At 39.9% G+C, this 21,667-nt stretch overlaps 1 protein-coding gene and 2 pseudogenes across 1 annotated transcript; 2 read left to right on the top strand and 1 right to left on the bottom strand.

Moving 5' to 3' along the window:
• Positions 1-21,667, bottom strand: part of LOC120609342 (60S ribosomal protein L7-like 1) — a 59,322-nt pseudogene that overhangs the window by 15,591 nt on the left and 22,064 nt on the right.
• LOC120608947 (interferon-induced protein with tetratricopeptide repeats 2-like) lies at positions 5,508-6,494 on the top strand (annotated as a pseudogene).
• Positions 11,904-18,022, top strand: LOC120609341 (interferon-induced protein with tetratricopeptide repeats 2-like). Its single transcript, XM_039871767.1, has 2 exons — positions 11,904-12,270; positions 16,523-18,022. Exons 1-2 carry the CDS (start codon positions 12,239-12,241, stop codon positions 17,922-17,924), a joined length of 1,434 nt encoding a protein of 477 aa, XP_039727701.1. The 5' UTR covers positions 11,904-12,238; the 3' UTR covers positions 17,925-18,022.

The raw sequence follows: 21,667 nt of genomic DNA, 5'->3' as shown, positions 1-21,667 counted from the left end.
TTTTAAAGCCTTTCAACTGGTTGAACCAGGCCTACCCAGATTATCTAGGATAATCTCTTACTTAAAATTAACTTATTATGGCATTTAATCACATTTGCAAAATGTGATTCACAGCAACATCTAGATTAATGTTTGATTGAGTAACTGGGCACTGTATGTAGCCTAGTCAAGTTGAGATATCAAAAAACCATCACAACTTTTGAATATCTGATTTTCTGTAAATTCCTAAAATCAAATTTTTATGTCAAAATCCCCTAACTTGTTTTGCCACAATGCCCCTCAAATTTTGTATCAAAATATGTTCCAAACACTCACGTATCAATAAGAGTGCCCAACTTGCCATATCCTTGCCAGCTTTGATTTTTAAAAATTGTTTTCTTATAATTAAATAGTTTTAAATGCTATTGAAATATTATTGATTTAATTTGGATTTTTGATTATTAATGACCATTTTTCACATGTATATTGGTAAATCTTAAACTAGCTTTTTATATTAGTATTTTCTGATTGATTCGTTAGAACTGTTTACGTATTAAAATGGCATTTCTTGTCATACTTGCAATTATTTATTTTCTCTTTTCTAGTTTGGCCTTTGATTTTTGTGAATAAAATTTAAATGTGGCCTCTTTTTGTCATGTTTCTCATGTGCTCCTGATTTCTCTCCATCTCTGTAGAGAACTTGGCTATTGTCTTTATGGCTGTAGGGCACTTGACCACTGACCAAAGCAAAAGTGTGGTAGGCCATGGCCTCAGGTAGTAACCAACAAGATAAGGAGTGGGGAGCATTTGAGTTATTGTTCCAACTCTTGATTCTATCCTAAGAGCCAGCTCAGCAAAACAATCAGCTGAGATAGTCACGCAGATGGTACTACCCTTATTGGCCCAACTTCAGGTGGATAAAAAGCTCTCCATGGGCTAACTTGAATGAACTAAAGCTCTGTGCAGACCCCCATCCCAGTGAAAGGTCTCCCAAGGGACATCTATTCATATTCGGCTGCAAACTATCTCCTGCTCATCTTCTCTTGTCATCTTGACCCCAGCATTTCCTTTTGCTCCTCTGACTAGTTTGGGCAGCCAGAAGTCCATGGAAACGCTGGTTTCCATGCTTCAGAGAAGAAACAAAAAATGACCTCACTAATCATTTTTACTCAACCATTGCACCACTCTCCAATAGCATTTCTGTAGAGAGACATATCTCACCCTTTGTAGTAGAGCTTCAGTGCCTCTGTGTACATCCTTCTCTAAGATAAGTGGGAAGCAGGGTGGCCCTCGGTAATAAATTTTCTCTACTTCCCCTTATTTACCGGCCATACCTTCTGTCTTAGTCCATTTGGACTACCAAGACAAAATACCACAGAGTGGGAGTCATTTCTCACAATTCTGGAGGCTGGAAGTCAAGATCGGGGTGCCAGCATTAGTCACAGAGGACCTTTTTCCAGGTCACTGACTTTTCCCTGTATTTTCATGTTTTGGAAGGGTCAAGCTAGCTCTCTGGGGCCTTTCTTACGAGGGCACATGAACTGAGCACCTCTCAAAGGTCTCGCCTCCTAATCACATCACTTTGAGTATTATGTTTTCAACATAGGCGTTTTGGGGAGAGACAAACATTCAAACCATGGCACCTCTTTTACATTCTGACTAACCACAAAATACCATGTATGGTATCAATAGTTAAGGGATCAGGAAATACAGTCTCTCTCTCTCTCTCTGTCACACACACACACACACACACACACACACACACACACACACACACACACGGTTAATTGATATGGCACTGTCCTTGCTGTGGAATATTGTGTAAGAAACCATTTCTCTCAGTTTCTCATTTATAAATGGGGATATTTACCATCTACCTCCTAAGGCTCTGTGAACATTAAATGAGATGATCCCTGTGAATAGCTTCACTTGATTACTGGAAGTCTGTTACACGTAATGATAAGAATACTAATAAATAATATTTTCAGATGCTTCCTTTGTGCCAGGCAATGTTACGGCAATTTCTATGTCATCACGTTTAACCCTCACAAAAGATATGAGACATCGAAGCTCAGAAAGGTTAAAGAACTTACACAGTGTCACAAAGAGAATGCCCTGATTTCACCTGCCAATTAGTCCTGAGGCCCTGGGTTCTGATTTTTAAGGTTTCCTCTCTTTTTCTGTATAAGTCAGGTTCCCATTAGGAAACTGAAGTCGAACTTAAGGTGAGTAATTGAAGAAAGTTGACTAAAAAAGTGGGTTGGGTTTAGAGATAATAAGAGATGCTGTAATACTCTGAAGTTAATAACACTAAGCCCAAAGGGGCAAGAAAAGGAAGTTATAGGAACTAAAAGGAGAGTTGTAAACAGAGGGCCAACTGACAGCAACTGTGGACTTCGGTAGAGAGAAGTTCTGCAGGGGAGAAGTCTCAGAAGTAATACTTGAGGATACTGCTCTCTTTCTCTGATCTCTTGTTGTGTCTGCCTTTGACAAACCAACTGGGAAGCCAAAGACAGTGGAGTTCACTGATGTCTATAAAGGCTGGTGGGAAGGATGGGAGGATAAATCTGAAGGGGCATATAGAAACCACCTAGTGCTGATTCCATAAACTTATGACACATACATTTCTTGACTCTCAGAGACACATGCTCAAAAGCAAAAACTTAGGGATGGAAGAGAGAGAAATACAAAGAAGTAAATAAAAATGGAAAGTATTGCTAACATTTTGGTGTTTATCTTCTTTAAGGAGCAAACTTATAGAACCACTCTCATTAGTCACTACCAAATCTTCAGCCTGCCTAAATCTGTGCCCTTAGCCTGCGTTCCCTTTCATAATTTGGGAAGAATTGTCCCTACTGTTAAAAACAATATAAAACAAAACAAAACAAAAATCAAGTCAATCATCACAGTTCGATCCTGGTTTATATCCCATTTCACTTACTCAAAGACTTCGGCAATTAATTATCAGCTCTTTTGTATCATCAATTTTTCCCTCCCTACTGAATCACTCCTATCGACACAAACATTTATTAATATCATCCAGTTTCATAAATGATCCATCAGCTACCTATAGCTGTACCCACTCCAAGTTTCTGCCGTTACAGTAAAACTTCCTAGAATTGTCTCCTTACTTCTCGTTTTCTCTTCAACTCACTCCACTTGAGCATTTGCCTCCATCACTCTTGATAGATATGTTACCAAAGTTACCAAAGAACTAACTTCACCACTTTCTCCTTGAAATGCCTTTTTTTTTATTTTTTATTTTATTTTATTTTATTTTTTGATGTTTCCTAGAGCAGCACCACTTTCTGGTTTTCTTTCTTCTTCACTGGCCATTTCTTCTCAGCCTCTTATGCTCCTCCTCATCCTCTATCCAATCTCTGAATGTCACTGTACCCCAAGGCTCTGCCTGGGCATGCCCTTTCTTACATCCACACTCTTTCTATAGGTAATGACATTCAGACCCAAGGTTTTCAGAACTACCTATATGCTCAAGGCTTTCAGATTTATCACTCCAGCCTGATCTCTGAATTATAGACTCTCATATCGAACTATTGTCTTAACAGCTCCTCTTGGATCTCTACTAGGCATTTCATTTTAGCAGAACTCTTGATTGCTTCCATAAATCTACTTCTCCTGTTGTCTTCTTTATCTCTGTGTTACCACAGCTCAGCAAGTTGCTCAAGCGAAAAATTTACCACAATTCTAATTTCTTTCTTTACCTGATACCCCATATCTAATCATTAGCAAATCCTGTTGACCATACTTTCAAAAATATATCCCAAACATTTTCACTTATCTCTATCTCTTCTGCTCTCATTAGTACTAGCCATCATCACCCCTTGCTTGGACCACAGCAATAGCTTCTTAACTAGTCTAACAATCTCCACATTTGACTTCTTAAAATCCTAAAATTGTCCATACGGCAGCCAGAATCATCTTGTTCAAACATACTAAAATCAAGTTACTCCTCTGCTTAAACTCTCCCTCAGCACACATCCTGCCTATTGTCTTCATATATCACTTAGAAGAATATCCATGCCCCTTAACCCATATGACAGATCCCCATGTGATCTGGTCCCTATCTATACCTCTAACTTATCTCATATGACTCTGCCTCTTGCATTAGCCACATCAACATTCTTTTTCTTAAATATGCCAAGTTTATTTCTGCCTTAGGGCCTTTGCTGTTGCTCTTTTGTATGCCTGGAAAGGTTTTCCCCCAACACCCAGATCACTGAATACCTAGTTTGTAATTGTCCTTTAGGTTGCAGCTTAAATGTTTCCTCATCAGAGAGTCTTTTTTCAAACTACTCTACCTAAAGTAACTCTAGCCCACCTTCCACCCCCAATCACATACTCAGGCAGCCTGGACAGTGTCATACAAGGATATTTTCTTGTATGGTCCTGGATTTGTAGTTTATTGCAGTCTTTTCCCACCGGAATGTGAGTTGAGAGATAGTAAGAGCCTGTCTGTGTTCATCATTGCTATATCTCTAGTATATAAAATGGCACCTGACCCAATATCTACTGAACAAGGGAATGATAGAGATATAGATAGATTCATAAATTTATTTATTTGTTCAATAAACATTTGTGGATATGTTTATGTACATATACACACATTCATATGTTTGTGCATGTCAAGTACTTGTTTAACAAGTGAATTATATTTATATAGCTGCTATCTATAGATTTAGACTAGTAGTTAAGAGTGTTACTTTTGAAGCTACACTATCTGGGTTCAAATTCTACCTCTGACAGTTTATATGACCTAAAACAAGTTACTTAATGCTCCATTTGCAAATTGGGGATGATAATAATAGCTCCTGCCACATAGGGTTGTTTTGAGGATTATGTGAGTTAATACATGTAAAGCCCCTAGAACAGTGCCTGGCATGTGATAAGTGCTCAGTAGACATTACCTCAAATGTAATATTAAAAATCAAAATCATTATTTGGGTGTAGAGTGAATTTGTGAGCTGTTCTTCTTTACTCCCTTAGGGATGTCAGCTCCCTTAGGGGACAGTCACTTGCCAAAAGCGAATGCTTCTCTCTCTCCCTCTTTCCCTTTCCTTCCCCTCTTCCTGACTCTGTGTGGACATGTGTTTGTTCCCCATTCTCATACTCTCTCCCCCTTTTGCCCCCTAACTTATATGCATACATTTAGAAAGATTGGTGGGAAGAACTAACTGTTCAGTCAAATCTAAGAATTAATCTAATCTGGATAGAAAGAAATGGTCACTTGTACATAGGTTGGCCTGACCAGGACTGCTGAGCTCATTCTTAGCCAGAATCGTTCAGCATGAGTGTCAGCTTTCCCTATTAGTACAAGGACTTATCCTTCCCCCGTGTCTGATCCATCGGGTAATATTCTCACACTACTTCCTCCTAGGCAACTTGAAACAGCATGCAAAAGAGGCCACAAGACTCGTGGCTTACGTTAGTAGTCTTTGAGCGTGGCTGAAGGACTGTAAAGTTGCTCATCTTTACATCTGTATGTTTAACTGCTATTCAGAAATGGTCAAATGGCTATGATCCAAACCTGTTACTTCGTACATCTGCTTGCTCCCATCCCCAAATGCTCACTTTTCTTCCTCTATAGCGAAATCACCAAACAGTCCTTGGAAAATATCTTAGCACACAACTGAAATGTCACTTCACCTGGAATTTATATGATGAAGAAAGTTCTTTAGAGAATTTAGAAGACAGGGTGCGTGATCAGATGGAGTTTCTAAACACAGAATTCAAAGCCATTATGTACAATCTGTTCGCCTATGTTAAGCACCTCAGAGGTCAGAACGAGGCAGCTCTGAAATACTTGCAGCAAGCAGAGGAGTTTATCCCACACAGGAAGGCCCGCCAAGGCAAAATAAGAAGTCTAGTCACCTGGGGAAACTATGCCTGAGTCTACTACCACATGGGCAGGCTTCCGGAACACAGGCTTACATCGACAAGGTGGGAAATCTGTGCAGAGGTTTGCAAGTTCCTACAGAATCAAGTGCCCTGAAATTGACTGTGAAGAAGGGTGGGCACTTTTAAAATGGGAAGAAAAGTATTTTGAACAGGCTAAGGAGTGTTTTGAGAAGGCTGTGGAAAAGAAACCCACCAACCCAGAATTCTCCCTTGGATTGGTGATCACACCGTATCGTCTGGATGACAAAGCACCAACAGAGACCACATTTGCCTTCTGATGTGGGCCATCCAGCTGAACCCTGACAACCAGTATATTAATGTTCTCTTGGCTCTGACTCTTCTAAATGAAGCAGAAGGAGACAAGCTAGTGGAAGAAGCCTTGAAGAAAACGCCTCGTCCAACGGAGTTACTCTGCAGTGCATCCAAATATTTCCGAAATAAAGGTACTCTGGACAGTTATAGAATTACTTAAAAAGGCTTTAGAATCAGTACCAAACAATGTCTACCAACATCTCCAGAATGGATGCTGCTACAGAGCAAAAGTCAGACAAAAACAGAGGTCAAGAAAGTGTTCCACTAATGAAGGTGAAGAAGTATAAGAAATGATGAAAAGTGCTGTGAATCATTTTAAGAAAGTTATTGAGTTGAAAATTAACTTCCCTCATTCCTGCTTCAACCTTGCCTGCTCTATGCTATAACAGGTCAGTGAGATGACGCAGAGTATTACTTCCAGAAAGGATTCAGAAATGATCTCACCCCTGCAGAGAGATATGCACTCTATCTGCAGTACGGCAACTTTCAGCAGTACCAAAGTCTGTGCATTAACACTGCCATCCACCATTACCTGGAGGGCTTGAATATCAATAGGACATTGACTGAGAAAGAAAAACTGATCAGAAGTCTAAGAAGAATTGCCAATAAACGACACTCTGAAAACACCTCAGACACTGTGGGTTGGCACCTCTCCAGATTCATTCGTGAATTGAATAGAAAAGGGCAGCCAACAGCTGACAATTCTGAGAAAAGACTGGAATGCCTATTGGACAATCCAGTCACAGACGCTGGGAGATGTGTCCCCTCTGCCTTCCTGGCTAAGAAGGACAATAAGGAAATGGTAGAAGGCGAATGTGGTCTCTGTTGGTGCTTTGTCATCCAGACGATATGGTGTGATCACCAATCCAAGGGAGAATTCTGGGTTGGTGGGTTTCTTTTCCACAGCCTTCTCAGGAGGGACCCGCCACCCAGAAGAGCAGAAGGCTCTAGAGAGAGTCTCTAACCAGGTTTCTGAGTTTCAGAGAGAGGAGAGGGAGAGCAGGAGGGAGCGGTAGGAGGGCCGGTTTCGTGGTCACAAAAGGGAGAAATGGGGAGATAGAGAAGTCACAACTCTCTCGGAGGAGCTGAGCCTAATGGCTAGGCTTTTCATTTTGCTCTTTTTTCCCAGGTTCTGAAAATTCTCTCATCCAGATCTGGAAACTCAGAATCACTTTTGCTCTGTCATACAGATATTTTGAGCAAAAGCTCCTTTGTGGGAAAGCACTTGCTTTGGGACTACATGATTCTGGTTTCTCAGTTTGCATGATCCAGATTTCCCAGCTCTCCCCCAGTGCCTTTCCCATGGCCTGGCATACAACAGACACTCAGTATTTGCTGAGTGAATAGAACACCACTGACCATTGTTCCTCTTTTCGTGCTCCTTAAACTACAAAATGAATCCCATGTAAATCAAAGCTTTAAATGTTTAAAAAATGGAAATCATAGAAGTACTGCAATAAATCTCTAGAGAACTTTTTTGAATGTGGGGTCTAGAAGTTGTACATATGAAACAAGACACAAAAAGCATAAAATATTAATGAATTCAACTACATTAAAAACATATACTGTATAGAAGAGATACGTTTAGAAAGTCCGAAGATAAATGACAAACTTAAAAGTACTATTTCAACATATTACTGAGTAAAGATTAAATTCTTTAACAATAAAATAGTTCCTGTTCATTAATAATGAAAAATAAACTCAATGGAAAAATGGGCAAATATCAGGAACAGACAAGAAATGGAAATGGCTTTTAAACATATGAAATGAGAGCTGATGTCACTCCCATTAAGAGCAAACAAACACTATGAGGAAGACTGTCTCAGGTCCACAAAGAAAACACCTTTTCTAAAAGTGTAGGAAGAAGGATTTGGGGAAACAGCCTCTACCATGCATTGCTGTTGAGATTATACATTGCACAGATGGAGGGAAGGAGCTGATTATTATTAGGTATACACGAATCTCTGCCCTAGAAATTCCACTGTAATTAACGTATGCTGTGTTTGCATATATGTGCAAAGACGCGCACATGGATATTCACAAAGCTTTGTTTATAATAACATAGGACTGAAAAAAAATGTCCATTAGGTGACTTATTAATTCAATTTTTATATTCCATATAAAATGTAGCTATTGTAAGGAAAAAAGGCAGTTTTAAGTGTTAAAATATAGAACACTATCTCTGAGATATATTTAAAAATAAAAAAAATAAAAAGTGCAGAAGAGTGTGTACGGAATGCTAACGCTGTTCAAAGGAAACAAGGAAGAGCAAGAGAGAGAAAGAAAAAAAAAAGCATGTCACAAGTATGCACAGAATATTTGGGGAAGGACATACTCCCCCTAGAGGAGCCTCTAAACCAGGAACTATACATAATCTACTAGTCTCTATTTCCAGGTCTTTCCCCATGCCTTAATCTCTACTACCACCACCACCACTCACTCACCCCCCAAACATTCACAATATTCTGCAACTCTTTTTGCTGAACTGTAATTGTAACTATAAAAACTGATTTTTCAAAATTTCAACTCCTCCTGGAAGTTTGCTCTAACCACTCTCCTCCATCTGCTAGGGAATTTACTTTTTGTGCAACAAACTTCTTGGGAACCCACTAGATGTCAAGTAATGTGATATGTGAGAGTGTACCAAAATGAAAGGCACACATCTTTTACCAGTTCACACTACAATATTGTGCTTCTGTTGACGACACACACTCTTCAGTTTTCTCATTTCTCAATAACAGCTTCTTCCATTTTATGTGCTTTGCAGTTTTGAAAGGCTTTCATCTCTGTTATTAGATGTGTAAAAGTTTAATCTTGCAATCAGGAAGATTAAACTTTTACCTAGGAGGTCAGGGACAAGGTTTTTAATTTCACGATGATGCTTTACCTTCCCTGATGTTGAAGGGTGTCGGAAACCAGCCGACCAAGTCAAACCAGGTACCTGAATGGGGGAGCGGGGACTGAGAAAAAAGAGAAGACGGACAGGGTGCAGGAGGGAGAACAGATCTCACAACTGTCTCTCTGAGTTTATTTCTTATGCTCCTTTTTATACATAATCTGTTCCTTTGTGTATCCCAAGATAACATAATTAAAGCAACATCCTGAAGATCAAGGTACAATCGACACTTCCTTTGACACTCCCTTCGACACTCCCTGTTTCTATTCTTAATCTTCTTCCTGAATTCCTCAGAACCAGCCTTTTCCCTTTTATATGCAAGCAGGCCTCCCGAGATAATCCATGCACTCTTTTGAATTTTGGGAGCTTTAGCTCCCTACAGAAGGGTCTCAGCCTGCAGCCCTTTAGTACGTACAGAAGGAGTCTAAACGAATGTGCAGAGTCTGCTTGGAAACTGTGAAGTACCCTAGAAGCTTTGCTTCCAGAGACCTGGTGAGGCAGCTGATGAGAGAGGTGGAAATAGTCCTACAGCTAATAAAAAAAAAAATCAGAAATTCATACACATGCAGAGAACACTTAATCCACATATCCTCTGACTACCTTTGCTTCCCTTGTACCTTTATGTTGCCTTTTTTATCTCTCTTCTACCTACCAATGCTTCTGTGATCATTTATTTTTAAAACTCTGTTGCTTCTCAAAATGAAACAGTGACAAATATTTGAGATATTCTTTGAGGACATTAATGTTTTGAATAAATACTCTCCTAAATAATACTATCAACAAAGGTTCTATATGAATATAAGAGTCTCTGGGACCACCTCATGTCAAAAAAAGGTGAGGTTAAAAGAGTGAATGTAGAAAAGGATCTCCCAGAGGATGGAGCCAGGGATATGGAGAACAGTGGCGAGGTAGTTCCCGTCGGTGAGCAGAATCAGGACCTAACTAAGAAACTTCCACCACTGCCAAGATAGAAGGTCTCCAAAATGCCTATCCAGGGAATTTCATCATATCTACAGACGCGTGACCTCTGAGATGTCTCCATGTTCCTTTTTTCCAAGGGGGTGTTTATTATGATCACCATAGCCACCATTGCATGTGGTACACATGAGTTATCTAATCTTATCTAGTCTTAGTTTTTCTCTTTTTCTTTTCTCCCCGCTCCCCCTGCCCCCCCATCTCTTTACCACTGACCTCTCCTAGGACTGCAAATTCATTCACTCAGTCTAGGATGGAGCCTGAGAATTTGCATTTCTAGCAGTTTCCTAGGTGATGTTGTTTATGACATGTAAGAATTAATGCATTGTACCACTTTGCAGCTGATGCAGCTCCTCAAGGTGGCTTTCCTCATTCTGGCAACAGCGAACAAGAACTCTCTTAGTCTAGGCTGAGATAGGGCAGCCTTAGGCCTATACTAGGACACAGACACATAAATATGTGTAACCAGAGTAATCAGAACTTTCACTGTTTCATTTTTCTCAAAATACAGACAGGAGAGAGTTGGTTTTCCTTTTCGGTTTCTATTTTGCAACCACATCCTGTATTCTTATCTCACTCTACTCCAGCTGCCAGATAATCTGAGTGGTCCCTGAGGTGATGGCATCATATACAGGCACTTGCCATACAAATCTCTGAAGAGTGAATCAATATCTCTAGGCATTTCAAAACACAGTGACTATGTGTTTTCTCTGTACTTCTCTCCAACCAGTACTTTTATTAAGACTGAAACATTTCTATCCAATAGTTTTCTTAAATGCAAATTCCAAAAACCTATCATGTTTCCTAGTTTCCTATTTCAGCATTTCTTGCACATTTAGCATACATTTCTATAAATATGTAATAGAACTTGTAAATAGAATTAGCACTTGTAACTCTTGATGGAGACCTAACAGTAAAGATTTCCAACTGGGATAGGCTTAGCCGTGAATCCTAATAAAAGGGTAGAGGATTGTCAAGAGGCATAGCTTCCATGATAAAAAAAAAAAAAAAAAGCTTCTCCAAAACTGAATAACCTGTCTCAGCAATCTCGGTTTTACTGGAACATATGTTTAACTTATGCTCTGAGTAAAATCTGGTCCTCAAAGATACCTGGCAATAGTACCTTTTTTCCCCTCGGGCCTATGTATATTGTAATCCCTCTGTGATTAAGGGTATGAATAAGGAAAAAGCAAAGAAAATACACCTGTTCTATCCTAACAAACCACTACAACTGTCAATTATGATGAGCCAGTGCTGAATGCCAAGGTGAACCACACGGATTTAAAATGTCGTGGAGCTCAGGGAAACCAAGAATGAGTGGAGATGTTAGGAATTATTTGGTTTAGGTTAGTGATCATGATGGATTATGAAATGTCTGAAGAGCTAAAGCTCTGGAAAAGGCAAACACTGACAGTTTCCCTTGGTAGAGTGTTACCCCCTTTTCACAGGAGAAGAAACTAAAGCACGAAGACATTCAATAATTTCCACAGTGTCACAGCATGTAAATGCATCTTGGTTTCCAATCCAGAGACTGACATCATCAGAATCCATGGTTCTAATCGTGTATTCATTCATCCAACAGCTACTTTTCAAATGCCTGCCATGTGCCAGGTATTATTGTAGGAACTAGAGATACAGCAGTGAATGAAACAGAAGAAAAATCCCTGCCCTGTGCAGGTCACATAACTGCTCCTTACAGTGGCTTGTGAGTCATATTGGTGATAAGAGTGGGCAGGGTGAGGATGGGTTACCATCGCAATAATAAGGCAGGGTGCTTGGTAAATGTATCCTTCGCTAGGATGGGCTCCCTTGATATCAGCTGATGGAGGACATCGATACAATTAAGCAAGAAGAAGTTTTTCTGACTCACTGCACAGAAGCAGAGTAAAGCCTAAAGGTTTGGCTCTTATTCAAGATTCATTTCCTCTAAGAGCCCTACTATTTCATTTTCCAGTTTCATTTTCTTTTTCCTAAAGTCAGTTGCCAAAAAGGAAGACTAATGAACCAGGCAATGCTTCTATATATAAGTCTCTCTCAGTTATTTGAGGCAGAGGGGGAAGATTTCTGAAGAGCACAATAACCTGAGATCTGAGACGTGCTTCGCAACCATGAGGTAAGCAGTCTCTGATCCTGTTGAAAATAACTAATCAATCTTGTGAAATGCAAATCCTGAGCAACCATGCTCCTAAAAGGCAAGTTTCCAACTTGTTTTGTTTGCTTTGGTATTTGAGTATAAACTTTGCAGGTTGTACATTTGTCATATCAATGCTGGCTTTTTTATTCCAAAGTTATTTTCTCCCTCATACAGTCGAGCTTCCTAAGGGTGTTTCTCCCTGGGGAAGCTGAGAGCCGAGTTCAGAGAGGAGTGAGGCAGAAAGAAAGAGGGCAGAGAAGAGAGAGTTAATCAGGCAGGAGCTTCATTTAAAGGTGGAGCTGGAAAAATTGCTCCTGGAGACTGTCTCTCTTCTGTTTCTTATTTGAAAAGACTAAGTGGGGTGCTTTTAATAAGATTCTTATTTAATAAGAGATCTCTTTTGAGCAGAAATTGTTTAAAGTGTACCGAGTAGCAACCTCACTTCATCTTAAGGTGGACTTGACTTTTCGTGTGCTCGTAATTCATGTCAACTTTGTATTAGGGCTGGTAAAATGTATTCATTTATTCAACAAAAATATAGTTGATTGGCTAGAGTCCTTCTATCTGAAATATGAAGCACTTGGAGAGGAGCGCTTGGAGAAAATAGTCCCCACCTCTCAAATTCTCTCACACCCCAGATGGGTAAGACTGCTCTGGGGAGGAAGTGTTAGCTCATTGGGTAGGAAGGGAACTCTCTGTTTTCTTCAGTCTGAGAATGGGGTGACCAGAGGGGATTCCTACGCCTCAGCCCTGGGAGCTCCAGAATCCAGGGACAGCAGCCGCAGCACTCTCTTACTAGAGAAAACATGACCTGCTTTCTCTAAGTTTCTGATCTCTCCTCTTGAAAGATATTTTTTCTGTTATCCTGACTGAAAGAGGAAAAAGATTTGAGATATTTCCAGATGTCTGTTTCTATAGTAATTCAGAATCTTGAGAATGTTTGTTTCTACTTCTTAGAATTTTAGCGTGGTCTTCTCCGAGTATCTTTCCCATAATACAGGCCCATAAGTCTCTCTTCTAATTTTCGTTGATTAGCTATAGGCACTGTCACCAGACATTGCCCCTGTGCTCTAAGATAATGGTTATCCAATTTGATTTGAGCTGCTGTAACATTCCTGGGATTAACCCCTCACCCCGACCCTGGATTCTGCTTTGGTAGTTCTGGGTGGAGGGCGGATGATGTGCATTTCCAACAGGCTCCTCAGTGGTTCTGGTACTGTTCTCAGACACTGTGAGGGCAGCACTAGCTCTGAGCCTGGTGAAGTGTCATTGCGGCCTTGATCCAAACCTGAAGCAGGGCAAAAAATATGTTATTGTTATGTAAACAGAAATTGTAGAGGCATCAGGACCATAAGTCTTACAAGTCTGAGTCCAGGAAGCAAGTATTTGGGATCAGATTCTGAATTACCAATGGAAATAAAAACCTGTAGTTACTCAGTGAAATTAAATGCCTTTTGAATGGTTGATCAAAGGGATTTTACTAAAGTGTATATATTAAATGTCTCCTGCAAATTCACAATTGACTATGTTTTATACATTGAAGATCTTTTCAACTGTGTTCACCCTCTCTGATTCTTTTGTGAAATGAGAAAGGAACTAAAGAGCTCTTGCGCTTAAGGAAATAGTCCTATAATCTCACTGAGAAGGACGATAGATCAGATTGGACATGAATTTTCAAAAAGAGACTGCTGTTATTACAATGCAGATACCAGCCAGGCACTCTCCCTGGCTTTGCTGCTCCCCTCCCCCAAATGTTACATCAAAAGGCTCAGACAACCTGGTTCTTTACTAAGACCTGCCTGGGGCTTTGAAAGGACATGGATCTTTCCCTGAGAGGAAACTCCTATCTATTTTCCTTCGTATTTTTTTGTTTATTCTACTTGGGATAGTTAAGTTTCAAATAACAGAAATGAGCAGGAACTGATTTAAAGTTCCTGTCATGACTCACAGGACGGACACAGAGGACTATAGCAATACCAAGAGGTCTAGAACAGGACACTGGGGAGCTTGGGGGACCCAGACTCTGTGTCTTCTCCAAGTGCATCTGGGTCACTCCCTCTGCAGCATATACTACAGAATATAGTCACCATCAGACCCCTAGCATGCACAGCACTCTTCTTGACATATGAAAACTGCCTCTGGCTCTTTTATTCCCTCTCAGTTTCATTGCCAGCTTCCACTTGAGTTTGGGAACCCAGCCATGGTCCAATTAAAGTGGGGATTGGAAGGTATGAAAAGTGAAAGGTAGGGGACAGGAAGAAAATGGGGAATATAATCTTGCATATTTCAAAAGTGATCCTCGCCATATTACATGACCTCCCAGATATCTGTCTGTTGGTTGCCAATGTCAGAATCCATAATATTTAGAAGATCAGCTCTTGATAAAAGGCCAATTAATATATACCATAAACATTTTTTTAAGTGAGAAAAGGCAACATTTTAGAGACTCCTATACAGGCACTGTAGAAAAACAGTTTGGGGCTATTAAAGATTGTTAATCAATTCACCTCCAAAGTTATTCAAGATAGGATTTTTGTTTATTTGTCTACTTGCTGTTTCTGGTTGGTTTTGTTTGTTATTTGTTTGTTTGTCATTGGTTGGTTTGAGGTCCAACATTAAGGGGAGTGGAAAATCCTTCCAGAAGCGTTGCAAGGACACCCTATGGGAAAAAGAGCATTTCCCATAAAAAAAGATGGTAGCTGTCTTGTGAGCCTCCTCCTGGAGCTGTCCTTCTAAACGTGTTATGAAAGCAAACTACAGGAGAGCACGAATAAAATTTCAAAAGAAAATTAAAGCAACAAATGCAAAATTATTAATAAATCAACACAATGAGACATGTTAAGAACAGAAGTCACCAATCTAAGGGGGAGGGGTGATTATATTTATTCCAAAATAAAAGTTTAAGATATTGCCAACATATATAGTAATCAAGTTAAAAAATGAATAACACAAAAGTAGAGGAAATTAGTAAAAATTTAAAATGGTTGAAAAAAATAAATGGTTGAAATGGAAAAGTTCAAAAAAATAAGAATATAGAACGTCTAAATAATGAAAAGGACAAAACAAAATCAATGTGATAAAAAGGATTGGATAAACAAAAAAAATCAATTAAAGATATATAAAAAGCTCAAATAATTAGAGAGGACATAGAAAGTAATAAAGATTAAAAATTAAGAACAACTAAGGAATTAATAATATAGACAATAAAATAGTGTTGAATATCAAAGGGATAAAAAAGAGATTAAAATCCAAATGGCAAAACATTAAAAGAAGAAAAAATTATAAAGTAAAATTTTCAAAATATAAAAGTAAATATTAGGTAGGAGGAAGAACAGAAACAAAGTAATTAAGTAAACTTACTTCTTTTATTTCAGCATTTTATTTTATTTTATGATTAGTTTCAAGTATACAGTTTATGAAATGATCTCATGATTACTCTCTCTCTTCCCTCTGGCTCTAAACGTCACCATTACATTACTGCTGACTGCATTCCCTATGCCATGCTAGCCTTACTTTAAAAGTATGGAAAACCTCCACTGAAATCCCACAGTTCCCACAGATCTGGCTGCCTCTGCAGAGGCCCTCACAAGAAGAAAGCAGAGGGCTAGCACTGCCTAGGACAAACTGAGAGAGGAGGCATCCAAATAATGCAAAGGAAAGGACTTGCAGAAATGACCTACTCAGTCAGTTGTAGATTAACCATTTAGATCTTTAAATGGCCTTCTGGAAACTCTTGCCACACCTAACGATCTATAAATAGATAGGACTGATGGTCTGGGACTTCTTTCCTCCTTGCAGCCCCAACCTGAAACTCCCCCACCCATCCTGAGTCAGGAAGTGAACATAGACCCTCAGACAAAGAAATCATGCGCCCCTTGCATGGAACACTATCTGGGTATATAAGCTGTAAGAAAGCTAACCGGAAGGAGCTTGTGCCTTTGTTCGCTCCACTGGCCTAATAAACTCTCCTTCCTCTAACAAAGTTGTCTGAGAGTCCAAATTTCCTCTGTCGAGTGTCGCCTCCTGCAACAAAACTGCCTTAATTTAGGGAAAACTGTCTCAAGTTCAGAGACCTGCCCACTGCCCTCTCCCTAACTCTGCTGCCCACAGTCACCCTGTCCCTAATTCCCTACGCATTTAATTAACATTTTTCTCCAAACTGTAGAAAGAACAAAAAAGGAACAAACAGTATGATCTTTTTTACTGGGTTTCACACCCTTTCAGAGGAGAATTGTATTCACCATGCTCCTGTTTCTTACTCGGTGAATCTGTGCTGTCTCAAATGTCCATCTTTCTGCTTTTCCCTACAGTGAGACCACAAAGAACTCCTTGGAGAGCAGCCTACGGCAACTAAAATGCCATTTCACCTGGAACTTGTTAGAGGCAGAAAAGTCCTTGGATGATTTTGAAGACAGAGTGTGTAACCAGACTGAGTTTCAGAACAGTGGATTCAAAGCTACGATGTACAACTTGCTGGCCTACATAAAACACCACAGAGGCCAAAGTGAGGCAGCACTGGAAAGTTTACAGCAAGCTGAAGAGTTAATCCAGAGAGAGCACGCTGACCAAGCAGAAATCCGAAGTCTGGTCACCTGGGGAAACTACGCCTGGGTCTACTATCACATGGGCAGACTCTCAGAAGCTCAGGTTTATGTAGACAAGGTGAAACATGTATGCAAAAAGTTTTCCAGCCCCTACAGAGTTGAGAGTCCTGAGATGGATTATGAGGAAGGGTGGTCACGGTTAAAGAGTGGAAAAAAGCACACTGAGAGGGCAAAGGTGTGTTTTGAGAAGTGTCTAGAAAAGAACCCGAAAAACCCAGAATTTGCTACTGGACTGGCAATCTCGAGCTACTATCTGGATACATGGCCACCATCTCAGCATCCCATTCGTGCTCTGAGGCAAGCCATTCACCTGAATCCTGACAACCAGTATGTTAAAGTCCTCCTGGCTCTGCAACTTCAAAAGATGAGGGAGGAGAGTGAAGGAGAGAGGTTAGTTGAAGAAGCTGTGGAGAAAGCCCCATGTGCAACAGATGTGCTTCGTGGTGCAGCGATGCTGTATCAAAAAAAAAATGACCCAGACAAAGCTATAAAACTGCTTAAAAAGGCTCTAGAATGCATGCCAAACAATGCCTACCTGCATTGCTATATTGGGGAATGCTATAGGGCAAAAGTCTTCCAGTGTCAGAAAATGGGAGAAAATGAAATGTATGAGAAAAGAGAAGAGTTACAGAAACTAATAGAACAAGCTGTGTATTATTTAAAGAGAGCTGAGGAGCTCAATAGAAATCTTGCCCATGTCTGCTCCTATCTTGCCTGCCTCTACAGACAGGCAGGTCAGTATGAAGAAGCAGAGTATTACTTCCAAAAAGAATTCAGCAAAGAGCTCACGTCTGTGGACAGACAAGTGCTCTATCTGCGATACGGCAACTTTCAGCTGTATCAAATGAAGTGTGAAGGCAAGGCCATCCACCATTTTATAGAGGGTGTGAAAATAAACAAGGAGTCAAAGGTGAAAGAAAAGATCAAGAACAAACTGCAAAGAATTGCCCAAACCAGGCTTTCTAAAAATAGAGCAAATCCTGAGGCTTTGCATATCTTGGCGTTTCTTCAGGAGCTGAATGAAAAAAGGCAACCAGCAGATGAAAATTCTGAGAAGGGTTTGGACTCTGGACATCTTGTCCCTTCAGCATCTTTACCTGAGGACTGAGAAATCAGGATGTGGTGCCCATATGGCTACTGCTGAAAGGGAACTGAAACCTTTCCACCAATTTGGTATTCAAAATATTTAACAACTGGTATGGCATAGGCTACAGTCAGTACTGGATCAGGATTATGGAAGAACTCCATTGGGCCAAGTGAATTGCTCAGGGAGTTCTAGGAGGGGGACTAGATTGGGAGGTAGGTCCTGTGGCTTGATAAAGGGGCTATTTTCCAAGAGACTTCTTGGGAGCAATTTGCTTTGTGACATTATCTTAGTCATCCTCTATGGGGCGATGCCATGGGTTTGTTTCTGTGTTTACACAAAGCAACCAGACGCCTCACATCTATAACACCGTGGTTCACTTTTGCTAAGTTTTTCTATCCTTGGAGCACAGGAAAGTGCTGTGGCCATCCAAAGGCCGGGGGACCAAAGCTTAGATAAGGCTGGTGTCACGCCTCCCCCCTCCCCCACTCCCCAGTCTGCCTCTTTCCTCCTGCACTCCAAATAATTCTCAATCTAGAATGTCCTAAACAACAGGAGTTCGATTGTCCCATTAACTGAAATGGAAACATAGTTTGAAAAAGAGCCAAGAATACGTCCAATCCAGAAAGGACATATCTCAGAGAAGCAATGGGGTCAGGCAATCACAGTTCAAGAGTTTCAAGAGGGACATGAGGAGAATTTGCCTCCACTCTGCTCTCCCTATAATCGTAATACAACTTGTGAAAAATTTAAAAGATTCTGTACAATATCCTAGAAACCAAAATAATACATTTCTTTAAAACTTGTGCAAAAGATAAATGTCTCACCAGTAGGGGTAGGGACAGACTAGGCAAAAAAGAGAAAGAGAGGAATGCTGGTTTGCCAATTGTGGATTGTGATCATATGGAGACATTTTTATCTTCTTAGCCACTATTAGGAAAATTTCTTTGTAAGATGAAGACTTGCTTTGTTCAAAAAAAAAAAAGTTTTGATGAGCCCAGGTTCAAAATCATAGAAAAGCAGCAGAATAGGGAATCATTTGGTGGCTAAGAACCTAGCGAAAGGTCTTGGGAAATGTTATCAGTAATGGAGGGTTTTCCCCTCATTAGAAATGTTGTATATTAGGTTATACAAAACTTCTTTTAACCCTGAAAAATGTTATGGAACCCCCAAATTAATGATATGTTTTGGGCAATTGGGATTTTCTAGGTAAATACTGAATAGACAGTGAAGGTTCGTGTGACCCAAAACAGAGTCACTGACCCAGCACCAAGGCCATCAGTAGCCTCAGTTGCAAAATGTTTGCCTGTTGGAATTACTTTAAATTTAAATGATGTTACCCAGGGCTGGTGGGGGTGGGTACAAACTTACAACTAATAGATAAAAGAGTCCTGGAGATTTAATGCACAGTACAGTGAATATAGACAACAATATTGTATTATAATCATCAATCTCGCTAACACACTAGATTTTAATTATTCCCACCACAAACAAGAAATAATTATCTGGATTGAGAGAGATGCTGTCAAACAATGGCAATCATATTACAATATGTAACTGTCAAATCAATGTGTTGTATATCTTAAATTGACACGATGTTATATATAAAATGTTTAAATTAAGTGTACATTAACATTTTTATTAAGCAATTAAAAATTATATAAAATTAAAGGCTTTTTAAATTAAAAATTCCAACTACTATAACAATGGTTTTTGTGGGTTGTTTTTTTTTAATCAAAAATAGTGTTGTGAGCGCTTGAGATCATCAGTGTGCATAGTATGGATTCCTGAAAAAAAGTCACAGATTTAATTAATAAATAACAGATGTGGATGTAACATAAAAGAATATTCTGGTTCTTCTGAAATTTTGCTATACCTTAAGTTTTCCAGACTCAGCTATGGATAGATAAAATGTTATGTGGCATTCACAAGGCTCATGTGCTCAGTGCATCAAATATTTCATATTCAATAGATTAGTTTGGAATGAGAAAGGTTTTATTTATTGAAATGGCGCCATGACAAGAAGAGAGCAGATTTTTAGACTTCTCAACTCCGTGTTAAGAGAGCCCAGAATTCAGGTTTCTTTGGTATCAAGGAAAGGGAATAGGAGGGGCACGAGGTGGGATCCAAGGCAAAGCAGGAAAATCTCCAGATCTCTTTTTTCTCAGTTGGCTCTCGACCTCTGCTGATCAGAGTCTGAGTCCGAGATTCCTGCAACTCGTTTGATAAACAGTCATGGTTTTACATACCTTTTCTCATCTATTCAGGAGGCTGTTTTTTCAGAAGTTCTCTAAATCAGTTAGCATATCTATAATAGGAACTATTCACCTGAAGGCCCTGGGAGAAATGCAGGCTACAGTGTGTGGGAAGAGTCAGAGGGAGAGAAACAGAGGCATTCCACCCCGTTACAATTATCCTGGGTATAAACTGTTTCCAATAACCCAGACTGGTCAAACATCGTAGCCACTGAACAGAACAAACCTTTTTTTTCTACAGCCTTCTTAAGATGATGCAGGATAGAGCAAATTTCCCCAATTGGGGAAGACCAAGCCCTGCACCGAGAGAAGAGTGTCCTTTGGCAGAGAGTATAGAAAAAAAGTAACACGCACGCCAAAGTTAGAGTCAAAAAGAAAGTTTATTAGAAAAGGTGTAACACTCCACAGAAAGAGCGTGGTCTCCTCTCAGAGTCAGAGAGTAAGAGGAACCCCAAGTGTTATGGAATTCAGTTTATATATCATTCTTTAGTTCCCGTGAGTTATAATTTAAAGACTTTGTTTACCCACTCCCTTTGATATGGGCATACAGTGAGGAAGGGGGAAAGGGAAGAGTATGTAGCATGAAAAGGTAAGAATATGTAGCAGGACAGGACTGCTGACCGTTCCCAGCCTTTAATCCATAGATTCCCTAGGGTTTTAGCCATAGGGAATAAATGATTTTATTTGTGTAGGGCAGCCACTTGAAGACTTTGTTTTTCCTATTTTCCCTTCAAAGTGTGGGGAATGGGTTGTTAGCGATCCCAGTAGAAATCTTCCTGTGTTCCGAAGGTGTCCTCGTGGCCTAGCTGCAGAGCTGAACAACATATTGCAGTCTCTAAACATAGCTTGATTAACACTTGCCTCCTCCCTACATTAAAGAAGGACCAAGATTTCAGCTTATACCCTACCCCCACACTGATGGTGAGTGGGCTGCTGCCTTTCTTTCTGTTAAATCTTGTTAACATCTTTTGCTTCCATTCACATTCTGTCCTCTTCTGACCTCCAGTATGAGAAATAAGGAAATGCCCGATTCTGGTTTATGCCCCATCCTGGAGGCAGTCTAAAGGCATGTTGGAGATATCCATATCAAGTACAGAATAAAAAGAGACGCGAAGCCCTAAAGTTTCTCATTTTTCAAGAGGCCTCTGGTGGAAAACATGATTCACACCAACTACAAAGGTAAACTCATTCTATTGGACTGAACTGGAAAAGTGTACATGTCAGATGAAAATTTAGTTCGCTTTGCCTGAGTAACATTATTGGATCTGGTGTCTAGGGAAGAAAGCTAGGCGTGTTCTGAATGGAAGGTAAGATGGACATGGACGCTGACCTTGAGCGAGGACCATCGACACTTGTAGTGTGCTAAAGAAAGTACACCAGGTGTATGTGAGGGAAGATAGATAGCCCAGGAACAATCCCTCCCACTCCAGGATATGTTTACAGAATTTTTTTTTTTCTTCAGACCTGCTTCTGTTTTAGCCCTGACAAAGGGAGATAAGCCAAAACTGGTCT

The sequence above is a fragment of the Pteropus medius genome, unplaced genomic scaffold, assembly GCF_902729225.1.
Source record: "Pteropus medius unplaced genomic scaffold, Ma_sr-lr_union100, whole genome shotgun sequence".
Taxonomy (NCBI): domain Eukaryota; kingdom Metazoa; phylum Chordata; class Mammalia; order Chiroptera; family Pteropodidae; genus Pteropus; species Pteropus medius.
This window is presented reverse-complemented; position numbering and strand designations above follow the sequence as displayed.